The sequence below is a fragment of the Stenella coeruleoalba genome (assembly GCF_951394435.1).
Source record: "Stenella coeruleoalba genome assembly, chromosome: 9".
Classification (NCBI taxonomy): domain Eukaryota; kingdom Metazoa; phylum Chordata; class Mammalia; order Artiodactyla; family Delphinidae; genus Stenella; species Stenella coeruleoalba.
Window position 1 is genome coordinate 58,446,778 of NC_137155.1, and position 23,368 is coordinate 58,470,145.

Genomic DNA, 23,368 nt, shown 5'->3' on the forward strand with positions numbered 1-23,368 from the left:
CACCATTATTGCTTCTGAGGAGAGAAGAGGTGTGGCCTTAACACGGCCAGTTCAGAAAAGTAATGAATGGAGAAAACTGGAGCTTTGGTATTGTGGTAATCTCTACAACTTCTTAGACATTGCTAGACCATGTGTCATCTAATTTCAAGACCACACTGCTGTGATTTAAAAAAAAAAAGGCTTCTAACGAGAATATGACTTTATCTAAACATCTATTTCTCTTGACTATGAGCTTAAAAAGAAATGTAGAATCTACAGGAATACACATATGAGAAAAACATTTTGATGTATATCCAACTTTTAGTCACATAAATTTATGCAAAAGTATGTACGGCCTTTCAAATATGTTCTTATTTCGTTTTGAGATGATGCTTCTTTAAAAATTAATTCCATCAGTGACAAACGTACGTGAAAAGGATGTACCTCGCCTCCCCCCAACTCTAACTTCAGTGCCAGTTTTGGAGAAATTCATACCCAGCTTGAAGCCAGGTGACTTGAACAGATGAATAAAACCCTTTTGTTTAGAGATTACAGCTAATTTGACTTTTAAATAAAGAGTGTGAATATACTGGGCCACAGTCAACAAACTGAGTCCTTCACTTGCTCTCTATAGATAGAACTCAGAAGGGTGAAGCTGCGTAATAGATATAATTTAGCATTTCTGGTCCCCAGCCTAGACATCTCATCCAATTGCGTACTATTTGTGTCGCCATGCCACTTGGTCTAGCATAGTAGCTCACTTCAGACAAAGCTTATATTGACGTCTGATTTACTCATAGTCTTTTCCACGTAACCAGAGAATCAGCAAATAAGTGTTGATTTGACTTAGATACGCTATCCAAAAGCCCGAGGCCCAATTTTGCAAACATTTCCATATGCCCCTGTTCAGTTCTCCAGGTTGCAGCGTTAACCTTGACTTTTCTAATATTAAATTCATTAAATAGTCACAAATCCGTTTTCAATTCTAAAAGAAAATATTGGCAAGTCAGAGGAACATAACTGAAAATAGACATCTGTCATGAGCTCAAGAGTTAAACCAGCTCAAATGTCATCTAGTCATATTCAGCAAGTTCCAAGCTTGGAGAAAGAATTACATTCTAAGGACTTCAAACCTTTATATCACTTGAAACTTCCATTTACTCCATAAAACTTGAAGATCAAAAGACAGAAATATCCAAGAAGCTAGAGAACTTCTTTTCTGTTTGTATAAGGTTAGTAACCCTTAGAGATTCTGTACAAAATATGTAAGGGATGTCCGACTCCCTTGTACAGACAGTGGATCTATTCTGTGGGAAAAGGCAAGTCTTGGAAACAGTGCAGTTTTGAGGAGCCAGGCTCCAGAGAGCATCTTCACGAAGCGGGTTACCATCCTTAGCCCATCCTGTGACTACAGTCTTTGGGTGATGGAGTCTGGCTGCTTAGGTTCCAATCTTGGCTGGGTGAGCTTGTAAAGCCTACATGACCTCTCTAAGCCTCAGTCATCTCAACTGTAAAATGGGGATGATAATAACAGTGCCCGCTTCATAAGGCAGCTGTGACGATTAAACAAGGTAATGCACGAAACACTGCTTAGCATCATGCCTGTCATATGATCCACTCTCAATAAACATTCTCAAATAAGATCTACAAATAAAACAAGGGGACTAGATACGTTTGAAGGCATCCTTCTAATCACCAAATTTAATGATCATAAGCCTGGACTAATAAGATAAAGGTATGGCCTACATAAAACAATTATAGGCCTATAGTTAGGGTAGTTCTCCCTTCCCACCCCTTCACAGGTATGTCAGTGTGTGAAGTTCCCCTATTACAAGTATCTTTCTATGGCTTAGGCTCTGTCCTCTATTCAAGGACAAGTATGTTGGAAGTACATTTAATTGATCAGATTCTCTCTAATGGATAGTGAGCTGGTAACAAGTCAGAATGGGGGAGAGAAACAGTACAATCATGATGGGGATGGAAGAAGCATGGGAGAAATAGGACCTGAGCACAGCACAGCCAAGGAAAGGAAGGCCTTGGGTGGCAGGCGGGGGGCACTGGATGACCCTGGAAAATAAGGGAGTAGAAAGGAGGTTCCCAAGGCCTGGGGTGCAGTACAGGGAGAGAAGAGCCATGAAAAGAGATGTAAAACAGCCAAAGAGAAATCTCATTGATATTTTTATTTGATCTGGCAAATACCGTGTGTGAAGCCACTCTATAACATCCATTCAACACTGTGCCTGGTATTGTATGAAACAAATGAAACAAACCTGGCTCTCACCTCCTGGGAGCCTGCACCAGAACCCAGGACCATGACGATTTCAATAAAGAAATCAGACCCTGTGAGCCCAGCAGGACTTCACTCATGCAGATGAAGATAAAGTATCCTAGTAAGCTCACTAATTTTTAAATAGCTTCAACGTTTTGCCTCAGATTCAGCCTTTGAATTAATCACGGTTGCAAAACTGCTTCTAAGGAAAGTAGGCCTCTCCTGCTGATCGGGAGATGCCCAGTTTTAACCACATGCCCTGCCAGTTTGGAAGCGCTCCCACCCATTGGCACAAACGCCTCTACACGCTAAATCTTTCCCATGAGTGGACAGAAAGCCACAGGCTCAGAGGCCAGTGGGCAGACCCCTCCCTACCGTCACCTCCCTGCCTTCCAGCGCCAAGGCTGTTGTGCTTTAAGTTTTAGCTGGGCCCACATACACTTGAGTGGATCCTAAAGAGTGTCTGTACCTCAAGAAAAAGAGCAATCTCACTAATAGTTACTGGCTCGGGAAGGATGACACTTAGGAAGAAAGTTAATGATATGAATGAAATGCAGCTTGTTCCTCTTTTTGAAGTACATTTTTTTCATGCCTTGAGGAGGGTGATTTATAAACACATTTGTCTCTCTTTAGAGAAAATTAATTCCAGTTGGTGTTCTGGGCAGAAATGGAGAGAAGGGAAGGAGACAAAGCAGTTCTTCCTTCTCCGCTGCCCCAACTGCAGGTCTGCACTATGCCTTGCTGTGGCCTCGCGTGGTCCACACGGCAGGGGCGAAGGGCCTGGATCGGTCCCCACACATTTTGCTACCATCCAAAACTTCTAAGCTCCACCATCATTTTCTGATGGAGCAAACAATTTCTTTTAAAGATGATTTCAAAATAAGAGGGGAGACAATGCCATACCCCAAGAACAAGTGAGCAGAGCCTTGTAAACATCTCAGCCCCTGTTTACATGCATTAGGCCATATGCTTTGGAGCCATAACATTTTAATCCAGCTTTTCAACATGAATGGTAATAATAGTCATCATATGCTGGGTACTCACCACAGCCAGTCACTCTGCTAAATATTTGAGGAGGATTATCTAATTAAATGCTCAAAACAACCCCATGCAGTAGGTACTGTTATTACTTCCAGACTCTCTTACACCAAAGTTAGGGCGCTGAACAGCTGTTCCAGCCCCTTTGAGCACCAGGCTACCCTCATTCATAGCACACAAATGTGGAGGATATTTAGGTCTAGTACCTTTGCAATCAAAAGCAGAAAACCATTTCTGAGTTTATGCATTTGTTTTCCAAGAACAATTCTACAAATCTAGCGGCATTATTTGTTCAGGAAATTAAGAGTTCACAAGAGAAAAGATTTCCCTTTCTTGAAAAATCTATTACAACATTTTTTATGGTGGCGGACACAGGGAGGGTGGGTTGGTATTATGTTAAAACTGCAATTGTATACAGATGCTTTAAGAGTACGTCTAGGTAACTACAGTTGAGTATCCAGTAAAGTAAAATATCCCCGGAAGTGATCTAATTTAAAAACCAACCCTTCTGATTGTAAGATGAAAAGCAGAGGCCCAGAGAGGTCACAGAACTTGTCTGGAATCATCCAGAGAGAGGCAAAGCCAGCAATGAACCTCAGGTGTCCTGATTATTAATCCAAAATTCCTTCCACTTCTCCATTCTGCCTTCTAGCCTTAAAACAGAAAGACCAGGTGGGACAAAGCAGACTAGAGAAACACAGCATTCTGCCAATAATAAACCATCAAGGCATTATTTAGTGCTCTACCTTTTAGAAAAAGATGTGCCCCCAGATTTAATGTATCTTGTGTAGTTCTCATGAAGATGCTGCTGCCTGGCAAGTGCATCTCCATCCCAGGCTCTGCCTGCCCTCATTCCCATCTTCCTTCATCACTTGGAAGGCACAGGTTTTCTTAAAAGTATTCATCCTGGCAGCAGAGAATATAAAAAGAAAATTGTCCTTTGCCACACACATTCAGAAACTACATGCATGAAACCACCAGGCAGACATGAGACAGACAAGTCAAATTTTTCATTTGGTATTTGGTAGCTTTGCCGAAAGTTCAACATGATGGTTAACAACATTGTCACATTATTTGCAAGACGAGGAATTACACACTAAGCAGATCTCTCTTCTGTTGGTGGTGGAGAACTGGGTGTTTTCCAGGGTTGCTACCAAAATGACAGGAGTGTCACTTCCTCCATCCCCCTGACTCCAGTTATTAGTTCTAGAATGGCCATGGGATTCAAATGGATAATGAGATTCAGGTATATGGTGGAATTATTGGGAAAGAGAAGTTGAGCTGATAGGCTATACCTAGAGCCCTGGAGTGGGTTGGAGAGTCAAGGGCACAGGTGAAAAGAACTTATCTGAGAATGAAATCAGTGAAGTGCAAAGCCAAGTGAATAGATGGAGAGAACGTGAGACAAGATCCTGATAAGGTTTGATCAACCAGATCCAGCCACACCTGATGCCAACAATTCAATCCCCTGTTTTACTTAAGACACTTTGAATAGGGTTTCTGTCACTTGCAAGCAAAAGAGCCGTGACTAATACACCCATATTTATCCTTCAAAATCCAATTTAATTGCTGTCTCCTCTGTTTGACTTTTCCTGAGGATCCCATATTGAGAGGTAGCTATTTGCTCACCTTACACTATTTGTCTTCACAGCTACTTCTCCAACTGTACTCTTCATTCTGTATGGTTAGACTCAGATTTACAGTAGAGTTAATGTCTGAATCATTGACTTTCTAATACTTGTCCAAAGCCTCAGACATAGTACATACTCAATATATGTGTGTTGAACTGAATTGAATTTGATTCTCAATACTGTTTCAGGGAACACTGAACCCTTCAATGGTTTCCCATTACACTTAGAATAAAGTCTAACCACTCTGCCATGAGCAACAGGGCCCTACACGATCAGCCTGCCTCTCCCATCTAAGCTCCTTCTACAGTGGCTCAATGCTTCTCCTTGAGTGCACCAAGCCCGTCCCTACCTCAGAGTCTTTGCATTTGCTGTTCCTTCTTCCAGGAAAGCTCTTCTCACAGATATTGCAGAGACCACTCCACTACGTCACTCAGGAATCTGCTCAATTGTCTCCTTACCGAAGAGACTTTCTCTGACAATCTTATCCAAAATAACACTTCCATCACTCTCCAGCCCTCACCCTGCTTATCTTTTTCATGACATCTTTTTCAGACATATCGCTGCCTGACCATCTGGTACATATTTCTTTCTTTCATTATCACTGCTTTCACCTCTGGAATGTACGAATGCAGGGAATTTTTCTGTTTTGTTCACAACTGTACTCCTAGCACCTAAGAATTTTTGTGTTCTCAAAATATTGGCTGCTATACATGTTTAAAATAACCTTAAATTTAAAAGGATGAAAAATAGCAAACCTTAAGATTGAAACCAACATATGCAAATGAATTGTTCATTAAATTGTAACATAATCACCCTGGAAAAAACCAGAATTAATTCCCTGCTAGGGCAGGGAAAGTACAAGATAATCCTGTAACTTATAACTAATTTGTGCCAAAGAGCAAGGAAATGCTCAAAGGCTAACGGGGACAAACGGGGACAATGTGTCAAAAGGACACAGGAGCCAGCCTGAAGGGTTCCCATTGACCAACTATAGGAAAATACAAGCATCAAAAACAATAATAATATCAATAAAATTTAACACAGCAAACAGAATTTACAATCCATGAGTCCCCAGTGATATTTTTAAAGTACGTATCAGAGAAGAGGAAGAAGGAAAGATGTTCTCTACAGAAGAATGCCAGATGATATCTAAAGGAAGATAGATCAGAAAAATCACCATTTTATAACCCCCAGTATAATAACTGATTCAGACAGGAATCATCAGTGGATGCTAAAACTACTTGGTGACATATTTGGTGTGTGTGTTGGGGGAAACAGATGTTCACATGGTCTCAGATTATTTATTAATTTCAAAGGGAAAATGGTACCTTTTCAATGGTGAGATCTGGCAGGTACCATCTTGATTAAGTGACCAGTAATGGAACAAAGATGTTATATGCCTTCTGATGTGATTGAATACAAAGTAAACAACATCTTCTATGTAGTGTTCTTGCCAAATGTTTTCAGTGAATCTAAGCATTGGAAAAGAGTCAGACAAAGTCAGAAAATGGGACATTCTACAAGGCACCTTGTCTAGACTCTGGATAATCATCATCACAACTGACAACAACACCAACAAAGACATGGTACTGAGACATGACAACCCACTGTGATATATGAATCTTTATTGGGCACTGAATTTTTAAAACTATGCTATGGAGGACATCTGCGGGATAATTGGAGGATTTTTTATATGGGCTGAATTAATATTGATGTGTGTGTGTGTATATACTGAATGAATAAACCACAAGTGTCATAATATATTTCAGTCCTGAAGATGTTGGAAGCATGCAAGAAAACATGACTTCAACTCACCTCCCCAGTGGCATAAAAGTCATTGTCTTTATAGTCAGAGAACAACTGGAAAAACTGAGTAAGTGCACTGCAAAAAGAAGAACAACAATAAAAATCACACGGAATCATGCTATGCTACACAATTTCACCCTTGGACAATAGGCTTCACATTTGAGTTAAGATACTATTATGCTATAAGTTCCTGTAGGCATTTTTTCAACGTCTCATGTGCATAACACTCCATACTCTGTGGATGGTTAGAAGAACACTTGTGGGCTTACTTTGTGATACTCAAAGTTGAGACAAGTGAACATCAGCACTCTGGGAAGGTTTCCAGTTCCCTGGGTTACCAACTTGGATCACCCACCTGTTGAGGGGACCCTTGAGCAAAGTGCTACAGGCTTTCACCTATTACTTAGCAATTTGTGGAGTTAGTTCTGCAAACCTTATGACCCCAGTAATCTCGGGTTGCGGTGAGGTAATGGGAACCTTAGTTGCTTACCAACCTCTCTCTGTGGGGAAGCTGAACATTTCTATATTCTAACGGGGCTCCCAGCATTTCAGTGTTTTAATAACCAAAGAACAGAAAAGGTGTAAAATGACTGTAGTCTAAGGGAAAACCACCAAATGGTCACAGACATTGAAGTAAATGCACAGTGGCCTCCAGGGTCAAAAGAATCACATTTAGGAAAGAATGCCAACATTCTTGGTAAGCTGAAATAGATTTAAACAGTCTCCAGAAATTATTTTATAATAAGCAAGAAAAGGGTGGATTATTGAATCATTCTCTACTTGAACAAAATCTTTCAGAAAGGAAACAAAAACTTGTGAAACTCAGAAGCTTTATGAATGTTTTGACCCAGATTGCAATGCCTGAGAAGCTAGGCAGGGTTTCTGTTCCAGTTTCCTGCTGAGGGACTAAAAGCCGTAAACCAGCCAGTGAACATGAAAGGCAAGGAGGCCCTGCAAAACCAGGAGAAAGAGAAAGTTCAAGGGTCACCCAGAGGCAAAACTGGGTCATTACAATCACCGTGATCCTGGAAATACTTAATTTTCAAAGGCTTCATAAAAACCCACCGTTAAACTCTACTGTAGAGTTTCAGTTTATTTCTCTGTTTATTATTTATAGTAACTAAAATCTTTGTAGCAACTAAATCTGGGAAGCTGCATTATACAGCGTCCATGTTTGTGCTGGCAATGAGCTAGCTTTAGAGCTGATATAAAAATAGGAGTTTATTGTCCAGCCTTCCCTCTCCAAACTTCAGGCTAAAAACTGCTTGCCTTTCTCTCTGCCTGCTAGTTGGAATGGCAATAGACATTTTAATATAGTAAATCTGAACTAAGCCTTGTGCTTCAGCTTAAAGCTTATTTCCTTAAAGAATTTGTTGGATTGTCAGGGCTGCTAGATTTAGCAAATAAAAACAAAAGATGTACAATTAAATTTGAGTTTCAGATAAACAACAAATAATGTTTCAGTATTAATATGTTCCAAATATTTCATGCGACATACATAGATTAAAACATTATTCGTTGTTCATCTGAAATTCAAATTTAACTGGGCACTCTGTATTTTATCCGACAATCTTAGCTGAAGGAGATAATCTCCTAGGTTGCTTCCAGCCTGAAAAAGCAGGATTATCTAGCTGAAGTTTCCAAGGCAAGGTCCCACTTGAGGAAGCTATCACAGAGATTTAATTTCACAGTAGGATATGAACAAAAATTTGGCTAATCATAGCAAGGCCTTAGTAAGTCTTTCTTAAATGGGAACGAAGAATAAAATAGATAAATTTAGTAAGTTGCACATACATATATCATTTGCTCATTGAACTGTGTTTTCATCAAGGACTATACCATTATGTGGTGAAGGGTTGTTTCAAAATAATATCTAGAATAATGCTCACATAAAATTGCAAATTTTAGAAGTAGAAATGCCAAAATACATAAGGCATAATACATGCACGTGTGTGTGCCGTGCACTCCATGCATTTACTCAGGCACAAGCGCCACATGGCACACGAGGCATGCCTCTTCCAGGTGTTTCCATTTGACGACCTTGCTGGCATTGCGCCAAGGCCTTGTCAATTTGAGTCAAATTTTAGTCAAAGGCTACCTGGTGGCAGAAAGGTACATTAAAGGACAATAGGATGAAACACAGATTGCAAGGGTGAATGAGTAGGAGAAAATACTCCTCAGATAATTTTTTTAAAAAGGAAGATGGGTTCAGGGCAGAGAAGATAGACGTAAATGATAACGCATTAGAGATCCAAAGACAACCCTGGTCTTTGGTCAGCTCTAGTGGAGTCAGGGTCATAGTAAATACAAGACATCCAGGAGAACTGAGGTTAAAATAATCTCAGCAGAAGCTCCGTACCAACAAAAGCCAAACAAGGTATAGCTTTTGTTGCTGACAGGCTGAAAGAAGCACAGCAACAAGAATCTCGGTGGTTTCGTCTGTTGCATCAGATCAGGAGCCATCCTCTGCATTCATTCATTCCACTTCTAGTATGGCCAGGCCATGATCTCTGCCTGTACCCATCACGCAGTATTGTTCTAATTAAATATATGAAACTGTTTCATAGTCATACTGCCATGAAGCTTTGTTTAGCAATACATACTATCTCCCATGCAAACCAATACGTGGAATAGAATAGCAGCATTTCCGTCTGGCTGCTAAGAAGACAACTTCAGGTACACTGGGAGAGTGGGGACTGGGGAGCTTGCGTACTACTGTATCAGCAGCACTAGGAACCACGTCGGGCACATAGTAGGCAATCAAAAAATAGTGGTACATGCCGTGGAGTGGCTGGGCCCATGAGCCACAGCTGCTAAGCCTGCGCGTCCAGAGGCTGTGCTCTGCAACGGGAGAGGCCACAACAGTGAGAGGCCCGCGTACCACAAAAAAAAAAAAAAAAATAGTGGTAGAGGGAGAGTGGCACCAGCTGGTCTACTCCAGTTAGAAAATTTATTATTCTTTAGGAAATTTATATATTTTTCTAAACCAGAGCGGCATTGTGGTCCTAAACACATTCCAAATAGAAAAAAAAAAAATTTAAACATCTTGTTAGTGAAAAAGTTTCACTTCCAAACACAAAGAAAAGCAGCCTAAATGTGAATGTCAAATGTCTTTAGGAGTCTCCTTACAGCCGTGCACTAATAATAGTGAAAAGGAATTGGATTTTCAGAAAAAAAGATGGTTTTCAAAGGGAGAAAAAGAATGCTCTACTCTTTAAACCAATAGTAGACAATTTATAGGTTTCAAAGCGACCTTCTTATTCCAAACACCCATCTGGACAGCTGGAGAGAAGACTCTAGTCACAAAGGGAAACAAATAGTGCAAACCATAAAGGAAACAGCTGAAATCAGTTTTCTGCACTACTCTTGATTAACTACTTTCCAGTTCTAAGAGCCTGAAGCAAAAAGAACTAAAACAGCTATAAACAATGGATGCTTTGAAATAGGTTCTCTTTACATGTCTTGCAAGAGGAGATGAACCACATGTCAGCAGTAAATATCCACTCAGAGGGTCAACTGGAAGCTGTGACCATCTCTGGGGGAGGGGCAAGAGAGCCAGAAAAGGAAGGGCAAGGGTGCAAGGCTCAGGGCTTAAAGGGTCTGATGCATTTCTTTAATACAGACCCTGCGCCCTCAGGGTGTTTGCTAGTTAAACAACTGAGGTTGTTTGGATTTAAGCCAAAAGAGGGTTGGAGTAGGAGGAGGGTATGGGGGAGTAGGTTTCGATCTGAAAAATGAGAGCTCACAGTCAGTGCTAAATGAGAAAGACATGGCGCTTGAGTAAACTTGTAAAAGACAGCCGGCAGGATTATGTCTGTGGCGGGGAAAAAGGAGGTGCCTGAGCTGCGGGCAGGGAAGAGACCCCTGTCAGGATCTGGCTAATCTGCCCCCAGGACCCATTCATTGTATCTGGAAGCAGAAGTGTGCGTCCTACCCAGCCCGCCTAGAAACTGAATGCAAGTGTTAAAATAATGGGACATGTGGCAGATGAAAGTGTGCAAGACAGACAACAACCGTATCATTTTCTGGGGCAGCAGAGAAGAGAGAAAAATCTCTGGGAGAGAGGCCGGAAGTTCTTCCTTCCTCTCCCCCACTCCCACCCCTCCCAGCCATTGGCCTTGGGGAGAAAGAAGAATAAAACGGAAAGCTTTTGTCAGAGATCAAAAAACTCTGACTCCTATTAGATTCACTTTCACTTTGGGGATTGGTTAGGTTTGCTCACCAAGTAATTAGCAGAATGAGTGTTTGGTAAAAGTGGGGGGCAGGGTAAAGGAGCTAGTTAACTCTTCCTGGCCACTAGGATTCTTTTAGTAAATTATTACAATGCGTAAAGGGGTGCCCTAGTGATCTGAAAGAATCCAGGACTTGGTCTCTAGTAATAATTTACAGACTGAAAAAAAAATGTGACCGAATAAGAAAGGTCACTTACTTTAAAAACAAGTACTAAAAAATAGCTATAATGAATGTAAGAAAAAGAAAGGAAGACATTATACGTATACTGTTTGATCAGGCTTACAACGTCACATTTTCTTTAATTTCTTTTTTAGTAAAAGAATAATTTTGTAATATGAAGGGAAAAGTATGAGACTCGCTAACAAGCTGAGCTTTCAGCCTGGAAAAGGCATGAAGGAGAAACACAAGAGTAAAAAACTGCATTTTGTGAAGGCCACAAAAGGAGGAATCCTGGGAAAGAAAACAAACAAACATCCAAGATGTTGTTTCCTGGCAAGAACGAAGTTCAATATAATGTTGGAAAGCAAGCAGAAACCTCTTAGGCATCTAGGTGAAAGGTTGGAAAATCATCTTTGGTTGAACAATTCTGCTCTGTTTCCATTGTTTTTCAAAAGCTATGTTTACAAAATTAAAATTATGCCTTAAGATGTCAGTTCTTCTTGCTACTTTCTCTACTTTCATACTTATCAATGATAATGTAATAAAGTGGAAAATAGGCCGTGTGCATGTGCTCGCACACACACACCTCACATAGAAGTATTCTTAAAAGATCTTCAGGAAATGGACTATGAAGACCAATCAATAATACTTCTAGGGCTTCCCTGGTGGCTCAGTGGTTGAGAGTCCGCCTGCCGATGCAGGGGACACGGGTTCGTGCCCCGGTCCGGGAAGATCCCACATGCTGCGGAGCAGCTGGGCCCGTGAGCCATGGCCGCTGAGCCTGTGCTCCGCAACAGGAGAGGCCACAACAGTGAGAGGCCCGCGTACCGCAAAAAAAAAAAAAAAATAATAATAATAATACTTCTACTACTGGAAGAATTTTCCTGTTGAAATAGAAAAACGTTTGGTCTGAAGAAGGCTGAAAGAGTCAGGGCCTTTTACCTGTATAAGTCTCGTGCCACATCATCCTCATCCACTGCATATCCCTGGAGATGTTCAGTAAAACTGAAGCCTGTGCCCACCTGAAGGTGAAATAAATAAGCAGGTATAAACATAGAGAAACACATGTCCTGCTGAGAGATACCACCTGGGAAGGAAATCAATCTTATTCCAAAGGCCATGACTTTGACCTCAGATTTTTGCCATCACCCACATGCTCTCAGCCGTCCTCACAGGAGGATGCTGCATGTCACCTAGGTCCCCCTTCCCTCCTCCAAGCCCAAACAAAAGAGCAGCGCAAAGCTCTGCCCTGAAGTCAGTGACTGAGCTGTGCTGATCCTGCAGCAGGGACCCTGCCAGATGTTGCTTTAAGAACAAGAAATTCACCTTTCCTGGCTCCTGCTACAGTATCAAAAGACCCCAAGTTGTCTCCTCTCTGAAACCTGGAGGGTGCACTGCTCTGCCTGCTAAGAAGGAACTTAGGCTGGAGATAAAAGATAGTTATGTGTGTGTGTAGTTATTTTTTCCCATTTCTTTATTTATGGGAAATATGGCCACTAAGCCCTTTCACCTTCAGCAGACAAGGGGCTTTAAAATAAAGATTAGCTTTAAACTAATATTTCCTTATACCTAGAAGTTCATGGACAACTGAGCTGTAAATCAATAGAAGAAGCTACTACTTATTTTGGGTCAATAATATACATAAGGAATGCACCCCCTCCACACACACCAGTTGTAAATATTTTTGCTTTTGTTTTTTCTCCAAACACCCAAGAGAACAGGACATTTAATTAAACTTTTATTTAAATATGGTATTATAGACTAGGAAAAAGGATGGTTGACAAAACATGGGGGAGGGCAAGAATGTTGGATTTTTTTCTCCCTATTTTTCTGTTTTATCTTTGAACCATCTGGGAAATGAAAGAAGTTAAGAGGAATTAGTTAGAGGACAAAGAAGATACTCCCAATCTGCAGAAGCTGACCCTAAAGTTACTTTCCTATACTGCAGTTTCTAGGATTTAATTTCATAAGAACTTCCCAAGGAGAATTCCACCTTTTGCTCCCCCTGAGATGAGGCATTCTGTTCACTGTGATAAGTGACGGGGGCCAGTGTTGACTTTTTATATCTAGAACTCAGTTTGAAAGATTAGGACTTCCCATACTATATAATAACCCATGCTATAGCGAAACCCATATCATCAGGAGAAAGAAACTAATCCCTTATCCTGGATGGTATAATTCAGTGATCAGGACATTTTATAAGATTAGAAATGAGGCAAGGAGAGAAGGCAGCAACTAAAATTCCCAAACTTGGATGTAATGATACATGTTAGAAAAGTTAAATTTCAAATGTGTTCTTTAAATAGACAATTATATTTTAAAAAGAAAAAAATTAAATCTGTATTTTTTTCTATTTCTTAAATGTACTTAATGAAAGAAAAAAGACAAGAGGGACCAACACTGCCATTTCACAGGAGCCTGGGGATACTCACTGGATTATCAATGTAGAGCATGGAAAATATAGTGGTCCAAGGAAAGTCTCTGGCACGCACTAGCAAAGCAGAGAAGAGGTTTTAGACTGGGTCATTAATAAAACATCCCATCTAATGCCTAGCTCTGGTTAGGAGCCCAGCATGCCTACCTGTCCTCTTCAGGTGAGCGAACCCTTGGTGTACCTCTGACGTTGCATTATACTCTCATAGTAGGGAACAGATACCGGCACCTTTTTCTTCTCCCCTCCTCTCCTTTACTTTTCCCAGAACCAGAGAGTTTCTACATCTAAGATGAACTTTGGAAACAAAACCCCGTGCAACTGGTTCATGCAGAAACACCCATCAACCAGGGATGGAATAAACCCATCTGCCCAGTTGGGTGAATCATCCTTAATGTCCAATTCTCCAGAATCTGCTTCCTCCCATCCAATGCTGAAGAGAACCACAACTTCAACAGAATTGTGTACGTGAATATACTGAGTCACAAACTGGTTCACCCTCCACATTCTGACCCAGGGAAAGTAAACAGTCTCCCCTCCCCACCAAAAAAATGAGATGGAGGTAAACCTGGGTTAGAGCTGGATGTGGTTCCTTCTCCATTCCTTCCTTCATGCCAGCCCCAGCCCTCAGTATCTTGCTTCCAAGATATCCGATCATTCATGTGACTGAACCGTACAGTGTTCAGTTCATGTGAATAACTAGGGATATAATTCCACCCATTTGTCCTACGCAAAAGGGCTTACCCAAATACTAATAAATACCAACTGTTTTCATAAGCCCGGATTGCTTGAGTCAGTAGGAGACTGGCAGAACAAAGCTTGGAACCTTTCACCCAAATTTTAAGGGAGAAAGCAGCCCAGCCAGGACACGCACCCTGGTGGCTCCTCCTTCTTGGACAAACGTTGCCAGAAAGTTATGTTTTTATAATCTGGAACTGTAAAGCTATTACTAGTGGCTCACTGTTCACTCTAAGTTATTTCTAGAGCAGATATAAGGTTCAAATGAAAAACTCTCCATGGGAAAACAGAGTCCAAGCAGCACTTACCGGTCATGTTTCTTGTGACAATATAAGGTCCGTGTTCCACAAAGAGTCCAAACATGGATGAGCCTCCCGGCCCTCCCTGCAGCCAGAGGACGACTGGAGCATTCCACGGATCTATCTAGAAGGGACAAAGAACCCAGTGACTAAATAGAGTGCTAAGGCTGCAGAATACATCCAAGCAAATTTACCCCAACCCTCTGTCTCTCACAGCCTTGACTCATCTAAGTCTCATCAAGCCTTCTCAGACCCCAGTGACCACTCTCCACTGTCATCTCTTGTTGTTTTGATTTAGTATTTGTTTCATATGCCGGTATCTATCTTGTGCAGTTAAGTCTTTTCTCACTAATGGCCATAAAAGCCACAGATTGTAGAAGCTTAGCCTTTGTGTGCCCCTAGACACCCAGCATACTGTCTAGGGCACGGTTAGATTTTTTTAAAGCTCTTTAAACTTTCTGGGGACTCTTCCATTTGACCAACATATTCCCAAAGAGGCACAACAAAGAATCCATCCTCCTCAGTGACAATTTTCCCCTTTCACTGAGAGCCCAAATTGCCTTTCTGATTTTATTTACAGAGAAGGTGACCACGGAGATAACAGGAACTTCATTCAACATGATGAAACTGAGAAGAACAGAGAGAGGCCCTGAGTCATCTAGTCCATGCAAACAATAGCAACAAAACCCTGAACGAGGTATGGATTTATTTAGGAGATGTGGCTGATGTAAATAAGGAAAGGTCACTGGCAGGGTTGGGATGCTGGAAATGAGCCACTGGTAGTGGTCAACACCGTCACCCCTGATGACAGAGTGGTCTTTACTTCTTTCACGCAGCACCTCGCAGGGGTCGGCACCACGCTAGGAGGAGGTCCTAGCAGAGCAGTGAGTGAAAAAGACAATTCCTTGCCCTCTTCAAGCTGACATTTCATTGGAAATACTGACAGTAAATGAATGAATAAATACGAGGATTAAAGAGTGTGGAGAGGAAATAAGGGTGATGTTAAAAGAGCGAGTGAGGGCAAAGAAAGAGGCATTTCCTTTGGACACAGTGATCAGGGAAGTTCTCAGTGAGATCCTGAGAGTGAAATTGAGACGTAGAAGCTGAGAAGGATCCAGCCACAAGGAGAGCCAGCGAATGATACTGTAGATGGAAGAAATCCTCAAGACAGAGAAGAACTGGGTGGGAGAGCAGTGAGCATGGAGGTTGCCTGGCCCTACGTGAAGCCTTGGGAGCAATCTGAAAGAAGCTCCACTTGGTCTCCACAAGGCTCAAAGCAGAACCTGATAGTGAGTCCTCATTGGATGTCATGGCTCATCTGATGTGTAGTCAGTCAGGTCTGGCAAGAAAGGATCCTACTGCTTCAGCCCAGAATGAAATCCTGCAACCTCTTACTTAGCCCAGTCACACAGAGACAAATCAGTGTTGCATTAGAAGGTCAAAGTGGATTGGCTCATCCATCTGGATGATGTGAGAAGGCCGTGGGCAGAAGGCAAGACGAACTCAAGGGGAGGGGATCTGGCACCCACAGCCAAGAACCTGGAAGAGCTGATCCTACAGGGTTCTAACCATGAAAACAGCAGGGACAGAGGGATTTCTCTTATCTAGTCACCAAATATCTACAGAGTCCTTTGGCAGCTTTAGGGAGGGGTCAAGGGAGCGGGCTGAAAGAGTGGCAGCGGTCAGAACAGCTGTGAGCTGGAGAAAAGCCTGCCTAGGAGGGGCCACCTGGGATCCACTCTCCAGTGTTAAGGAATTAAATGAGATAATATAATATTTGTAAAGCCCTTGGAGCAAAACCTAATGCATGATGAAAAGCACATTAAGCACGAATGATTATTATAACTAAGGAAGCAGGTAGAAAAAGTTGGAGCCCAGAGTCAGACTGGGAACTCAGATCAGGGCTGTAGCTCCAAGTGTCAGCACAGTGTAATGGATAAGTCTTGTGAGCTCCTGTTCCAAACTGGATTCCAATCTGGGCCACTAGCTGTGTGACTTTAGGCAAGTTGCCTAAGTCCTGTGGACCTCCGTTTCCCCACCTGTAAAATGGGGATCAATGATAGTACCTATGCCATGTGGTGGTTGGGAGGACTAAATAAATTAATTTTCATAAAACCCAGTGAGTGGCATATAGTGCCTGTTCTACAGATGTTAGCTATTGCTACTGGGTTGGCCAAAAGAGTTAGTTCGGGTTTTTCTGTACCATCTTATGGAAAAACCCAAAGGAACTTTTTGGCCAACTCAACATAATAGAAAAATACTAGGAATTTATAGACAGTTTTCATGTAAAACATCTACAAATGAGAGAATAGGAAAAGTGGGTTGTTTGCTGTTTATTCTCGCTCCTTTGGACATCTTCCCTGGTCAGTTTTTCGCTAGTTGGTTCTCTTGCCTCAAGTGTTGCAAATGTCTATAAAGAATTCAAGAGAACCAGGAACTTATAAGTTGAAGCAGAAAAAATTAACATCAAAGCTGGACTTTTAAAGCCACTGTAGGGAAGGAGAGTGACCCTGGAACTGGTAGCCAGACAGGTGCTGGTTCTACTTGGCCACGTAATAGCTGCGTAATCCTGGGCCTCAGATTCTTCCAGCCCTCTGCTGCCTCGTCCATCAAAGGGCAATAAATGCTCACCTCACAGGCTTGCCCAAGGACCCTAATGAGAAAATGTATCATGAAATGATACTGTCAACTCTACTGTGCTGAATAAATATAACTACCTCTGCCCTAGACTGCCTGGCCCCAACTGTGTGTTTTGTTTGAACAAGTGATTTTTATCTCCCCTCCAATTCGTTATCTTGCTATTCAATAGGGGATTACTCAGGACCACCTTCCACTTGTATTCACTCAGCAGTAGGAGAGTATTAGAGGTGGAGACAGGATGGAATCTAGATGGAAGTAGTTCCAGCCTCCCGGGCGTGTGAGATACTGTGAGTCCATCCATTCCAGCGGACCTCCAGCCCCCCATTTCCTTCCTATCGTGCACATGAGCTTCTAGAAGCCCTGGAGAGCTACCCATGAGCCAGTGGTTCTCAACCTTGGACACCCATTAAAATAACTCGGAGAGCTTTTTTTTTAAAAAAAAAAACTACTGCTCAGGCCCAAATCCCAGCGATTCCAATTCAACTGGTCTGGGGTGAGGCAGGCACCCGTCTGTTTTAAAAGCTCCCAGGTGGTTAAATGTACAGGCAGGGCTGAAAATCTGTGAGGGTGATAGAGAGTTTGCCCTCTTGGGTGCCCGGGGCCCTCTGATCTCCACCCTATCCTCCCCTGCTTTTCATGTCCCTTCCTGTGACCTGGCACAATGATGGGACCTCCGGGCTCTCAGAAAAATAGGCTGACCCTGAGAGGCCACACTACAAAGTCAAGTCTAACACCTCAGTGCCAAACATCTTTATTATGCGACTTTGAAGCACAGGACACTGAATTCTTGGAATGCTTAAATAATAGGAGATCTGCACACACCCCTCCAACCTCAGCTGACCCTGCTCCTCAAATTTACTTTCCTGAAGGAGCTCCTGAAGAGCTCAACAACCTCTGAAGAAGCTCATTTTTTAAAAGAAAACTCCACGCACACATCTTCTTACTCTGATGAGCCAACCAACCTGTGAGCTAATACTACCCGTATCCAGAATGAAATGCAAAAGTCAGATGCTGGAAAAGAAAGGTTCACATGTACATCGCAAAAAGTTAGTTATAACACAGCCTGCGGACTTCTGTAATATGCTGTGACATCACAATGTCATGACATATAACAATAATTATGTCAATAATAATGGCATAAAGTTATTATGTGATAATTCCTTGGGTGATATATTCAGCTCTCAGTTGTGAGAATGAAACCCTTCTCCCACTCGCTACCCCCCATTTAGGAAAGAATAAAAGTAAATGAAGACACCCTGAACAAAATCACACTGCAAAACTTAGGATCAAATGAAGTAAGAAACAACTGCTTTACTTCATTTACAGATTTACAAAATTCAGGACTTTTAAAGTACTTATTATTTTGAAACTATAATTCAAGAGTATATGAAATGAGAGAGAATGTGTTTATTTTTGTCCAAATTTTGAAAAATTTTACTTAAAGCTTTTCATATTATAAAGAAAGTACTTATTCTTAATTTTTTTCCAAAGAGGGTATAAAAAAATTCCCCCTTGCCCCACCAATCCTATTCCCTAGAGATGATCATAGAACTATTTAGTCTTCCAGATTTTTCTCTATACCCCACCTCACCTCCCCACATGTACATATACACGTATCTTACAGATGTTACATATGCGATATACATAAGCACTTTTTTTTTTCAAAAATAGAATCAGGCTATACATAATATTCTATATTTGCTGTATTCACTTAACAACATGTTGTGGAAATATCTTCGTATCAGTACATATTATCATTTGGCTGAATAGTCCGACACTCTGAATTTACAACAATGTATTAATTCATTTAACATATAACATGAACAGGCATTATTCTAGGGCTGGGGATTCAGACCAGCTCCACTCATGGACAGGAAGGATACTTAATGATTAAGAGCATAGGTTTTGGCACCAGACTGCCAGGGTATGAATTCTAATTATGTGATTTTAGAGCTGTGTGACCTTGGGCAAGTTACTTAACGTCTCTGTGTCTCAGTGTCTTCTGCTTGAAAATAATAATAATAATGTCTATCGTACAGGATTGCTGTGCAGATTCAGAGTTAATACACGCCCAGCAATTGAACAGCTCCTGACATGTCTACTTAAGTGTTAGCTCTGATTACTTTTCTGGTAAGGTGGGAAGACAGGTAATAAATAAATAAGCGGGTGATATGAAAGAGCAATGGAAAGACGTTAGATTGAACACTTAAAGAAGTCCTCTGGTGATGGGCTAACATTTGAGCTGAGACCGGAAAGGTGAGTAATCCCCAATTGATAAAAATTTATATATTTAATTAAAAAGAAAATAAAATCTCTACTAATGACATATAGGTCAGAGTAGTGTAGCAAGAACTGATGATCAAAAAGAAGGGACAAGGTAATTCTAAATATAAAAGAAGGGACAAAGGAATCATAAATAGTTAAGTGAGAAGTCTTTCTAACAACAGAAGGGTGGGCACGCAGGTCCCACAAATCTGCCCTCTTCTTGGTGAGCAAGAAACTATGGCTTTGCCTCAGAAGTCCTTTCAATTCTTCTGGTGACCCCTGGTGGCCAATTCAAGAACTTGGACATTCCTCCCTCAGGGTTTGTTCCTAAAGGAACAGCCCAGAAGGAGGCAGGTTATCTACTGTTTTTTAGATCCCTACTGAAGTAAATTTCAGTCTCTTACATTAGTAGATTCCATTATTTATTCACTATGATAGTGAAAAAATCTACCCTATGCCTTAATATATTGTCATTCGAAGTAAGTAAAACATTTATTTGGTTTAACATTCTGTACTTAAAGAGATTCTTAGAAACACCCAGCTTTTTCCTTTCTCCTTGCTTCTAAGTGAGCGAAGAGGAGACTCTATATGGGAACACTAATGAAATGAAACCAGTACTCAACCCTCCTGCCCTACTGCTTCCCACATGGGTAGCATCCCCTTATGTTCTGAGTCTTCCTTTTCATCCCTGCTCCCCATCAAACCATACCCATCTTCGTACCGTCCTCCCAGGCCCTCCTCTATATCACGTGGTAGAGATAACCTTCTACTCAGGCCTTACACATAATCACTGAAGTAGTACATTCATACATCAGGGCCAGGGGAGCACTAAAGACTTGCCGATTTCAGTACTCTCAGGTAACAACACTGTATTTTACACAGAGGACTTGCTGGAGCAACTCTAGGGAATCTTAGGTACCCAACAAGTATTGGGGCAATATTTTCTGCCAATGCCTAGGGCTGGGTACATATTCTAGCCACCCTCTTCCTGAACCCCCAACAAGGAACACCACACTTTGTAAGAGAAAACAGCAACTTAACCACTATAGACTCAAATCAATGTACCACTTAAAATAAGAAGTACAATTAGTAAATTAATTAAGGCTCCCTTCACACTTCTACATGCAGAGGCTGATCATTTTTGGTTTAAGCAATGTGTTCTGTCATAATGGAAGTCATTAGTACCCCAAGTAAATGTTTTGAAATTCCCCCGAGTATGTTTGAATGGACTCGCATTTTGCCACACAGATCCCAGTTCAGCTGCTACACTAATGGTATTAATCAAGACACAGCTTTTTATTTAAAGCAATTGGTTTTTTGCCTAAAATTGTTAACTAGGTACCTAACAAAATTTTTTAATAGTATTTTTAAATTAATTTATTTATTTTTGGTTGTTTTCGGTCTCCATTGTTGCACGCAGGCTTTCTCTAGTTGCGTCGAGCAGGGTCTACTCTTCGTTGGGGTGCACGGGCTTCTCATTGCAGTGGTTTCTATTGTTGCAGAGCACAGGCTCTAGGCACGTGGGCTTCAGTAGTTGTGGCACGCAGGCTCAGCAGTTGTGGTGCACGGGCTTGGTTGCTCCGCAGCATGTGGGATCTTCCCGGACCAGGGATTGAACCCGTGTCCCCTGCGTTGGCAGGTGGATTCTTAACCACTGCGCCACCAGAGAAGTCTCCATAATAACATTTAAATTCTACATACATACTCCCAACACAGGCAAACAACTTGCTTAAGACATTCAGTGCTTTTCAGGGGAATTTTACTTACAGAGGTTGGTTTCGGCCACTCACTTAAAACTTCCTACACAATGACTGTTGCCACTGCACTGTCATACAGGCAACTAACTTTTCCAAACTTTTTTCTGTTTCTGAAGCCTCCTTATATCACTCTCAAGCTCCCACTGACTCTCGACAAGCTTTGAATTGTCTCATTAGTTTGAGCCAACTCACATCCCACTAGAATTCTCTTTACCTTTCTCCTCATTAACCTTTCTACCTGGCTCTCATTCCTTCATGAGGTAAATCTGGCTTCTCTGTGCCTCCTTCAAGAAAGCTGGACATTAGAAGGAATGGGGGGAGGGTGTTAGAGAAAAGGCCTGACTTTCCTTTCTTAATGCATAGAAAGAAATTGCTGAAAAGGTTGCTTTCTTCTCCATGTTAAAATTTCATTTCTCAGGGTTTCCCTGGTGGTGCGGTGGTTGACAGTCCGCCTGCCGATGCAGGAGACGTGGGTTCGTGCCCCGGTCCGGGAAGATCCCACATGCCGCGGAGCGGCTAGGCCCGTGAGCCATGGCCGCTGAGCCTGAGCGTCTGGAGCCTGTGCTCCACAACAGGAGAGGCCACAACAGTGAGAGGCCCGCGAACCCAAAAAAGAAAAAAAAAAAAAAATTTCATTTCTCAAAGGGAATCAGGCACGCAAAGGTTTTTTCAAAGATTGAATATATCTATGGATGGGATTATCTGTAATTTATCTTTTGTAGCTACTTTCTTTTTGATTTGTCTCACTCCACCTACCTTCTACTTTTCTAGGTCTCTGATGCCATTAGTACATAGCAAAGAGAAGATAAACAGTGAAGGTTAAGAAGATAAATGTCTGTGACTTCCACAGCTTTACTGTTACTAGTGGATTTGTAGCCATCCGTGGTAGACATATTTTAAGAGATCTGTCCAGACCACATTCCCTTCTCTAAGAATTGATTCTCCATTCACCAATGGAAAGAGCCCATTAGCCATGTTTATTATCACATGACCCAGCAACCTCAGCCTCAGCTGATTGAACCAAGAAAGAACACCTGACCCAAACTGGGCTAATCACACTTTGCCCCCAGGAGAAGTGCTAGTTAATCTCTGTTGATTGTACAATCCAAGGACAGATAGGCTTGGAAACTGTAGGTAGCCATCTTCTGCCAAATGCCTGTAGAAGCAAAGCACATTGATCTGCCACGAAGCACAGATGAGTGATCCACTGGTCTTGACAGAATAAGGCTGAGACAGAAAGACTGGCTGCCCTGGCTCCTGACGCCTTCTCAACAAACACACAGTAAATTTTTCTATTTTTTTAACTATTATTTTTTCAACCTGGAAACACTGACCTTCAATTCTGTTACAAGTCCTAGTGTTTGCCCTGGCCCCCATCAGCCATGAGTATCATATCCAGCCCAGGGCAAGAGTAGGGGCAGAATGCCAGAGGGGTCTGCTCCCCGCTGAGCCACTTCCTCAGTGTTCGCCAAATGCCAGCATGCTAGGTAGGCTTCCTGTGTCCACCAAGGAACAGGGAGATTTTAACATAAAGGGGTATTCATTATAATGGGAGAATAACCATAAATATATAAAGAGAACTCTAAAGTGTATTCTGGGCTGAGGGAGAATGTCCACGGATGGACAAACTCATAAGGTGGGGCGCGGCCCTTCCCAAGGCTACGGTCCAGACCTTGTTGGGTAGCTGAGAAGTTCACTGAGGTGCCCAGGCAAAGCTGGCCAACAACCCCTGGGCAAGTAGGAAAGGCCTCCTGGACAGTGGGCTGTGGTGGCAGGGCCGGGAGTGCAGAGGAAGTCAGGATGTTGGGAGCCTCCTTGCTTGAACGAAGGCACAAAACCAGGAGTGCACGGTGTCCACGTCAGGAGGGCTGTGGGAAGCCACTCTCCGGGATGCAGGTGGTCCAGGCTGGTGAGAGGGTGCCAGAGAAAGCTGGGCTGTAGGAAGCCTGCTCGCTGGCGAGACCTGGGATGAATGGTGTCTATCTTGCAAGGGCCATAGTCAGGTGGTCACTGGGACAGAGTCCAGACTGTAAGCTTGCTGAGGGTCTTCGCGGTCTGGGTGCCCAGCTAAGGCAGAGCGCCACTGGTTGTCCCTCCACACACACTGCTGACAGACTGAGCAG

General features: G+C 42.1%; 1 protein-coding gene across 2 annotated transcripts in view; it reads right to left on the reverse strand.

The window, feature by feature from the left end:
* CPVL (carboxypeptidase vitellogenic like) overlaps positions 1-23,368 on the reverse strand; it is a 133,099-nt gene that overhangs the window by 80,439 nt on the left and 29,292 nt on the right. For both annotated transcript variants that reach the window (XM_079932009.1, XM_079932010.1), the window contains 4 exons: positions 14,593-14,707; positions 13,548-13,606; positions 12,058-12,137; positions 6,733-6,799 (listed from right to left, as the gene is read on the reverse strand). In XM_079932009.1, coding sequence (XP_079788135.1) covers positions 6,733-6,799; positions 12,058-12,137; positions 13,548-13,606; positions 14,593-14,707 — 321 coding nt within the window. The remainder of the gene's footprint in view (positions 1-6,732; positions 6,800-12,057; positions 12,138-13,547; positions 13,607-14,592; positions 14,708-23,368) is intronic.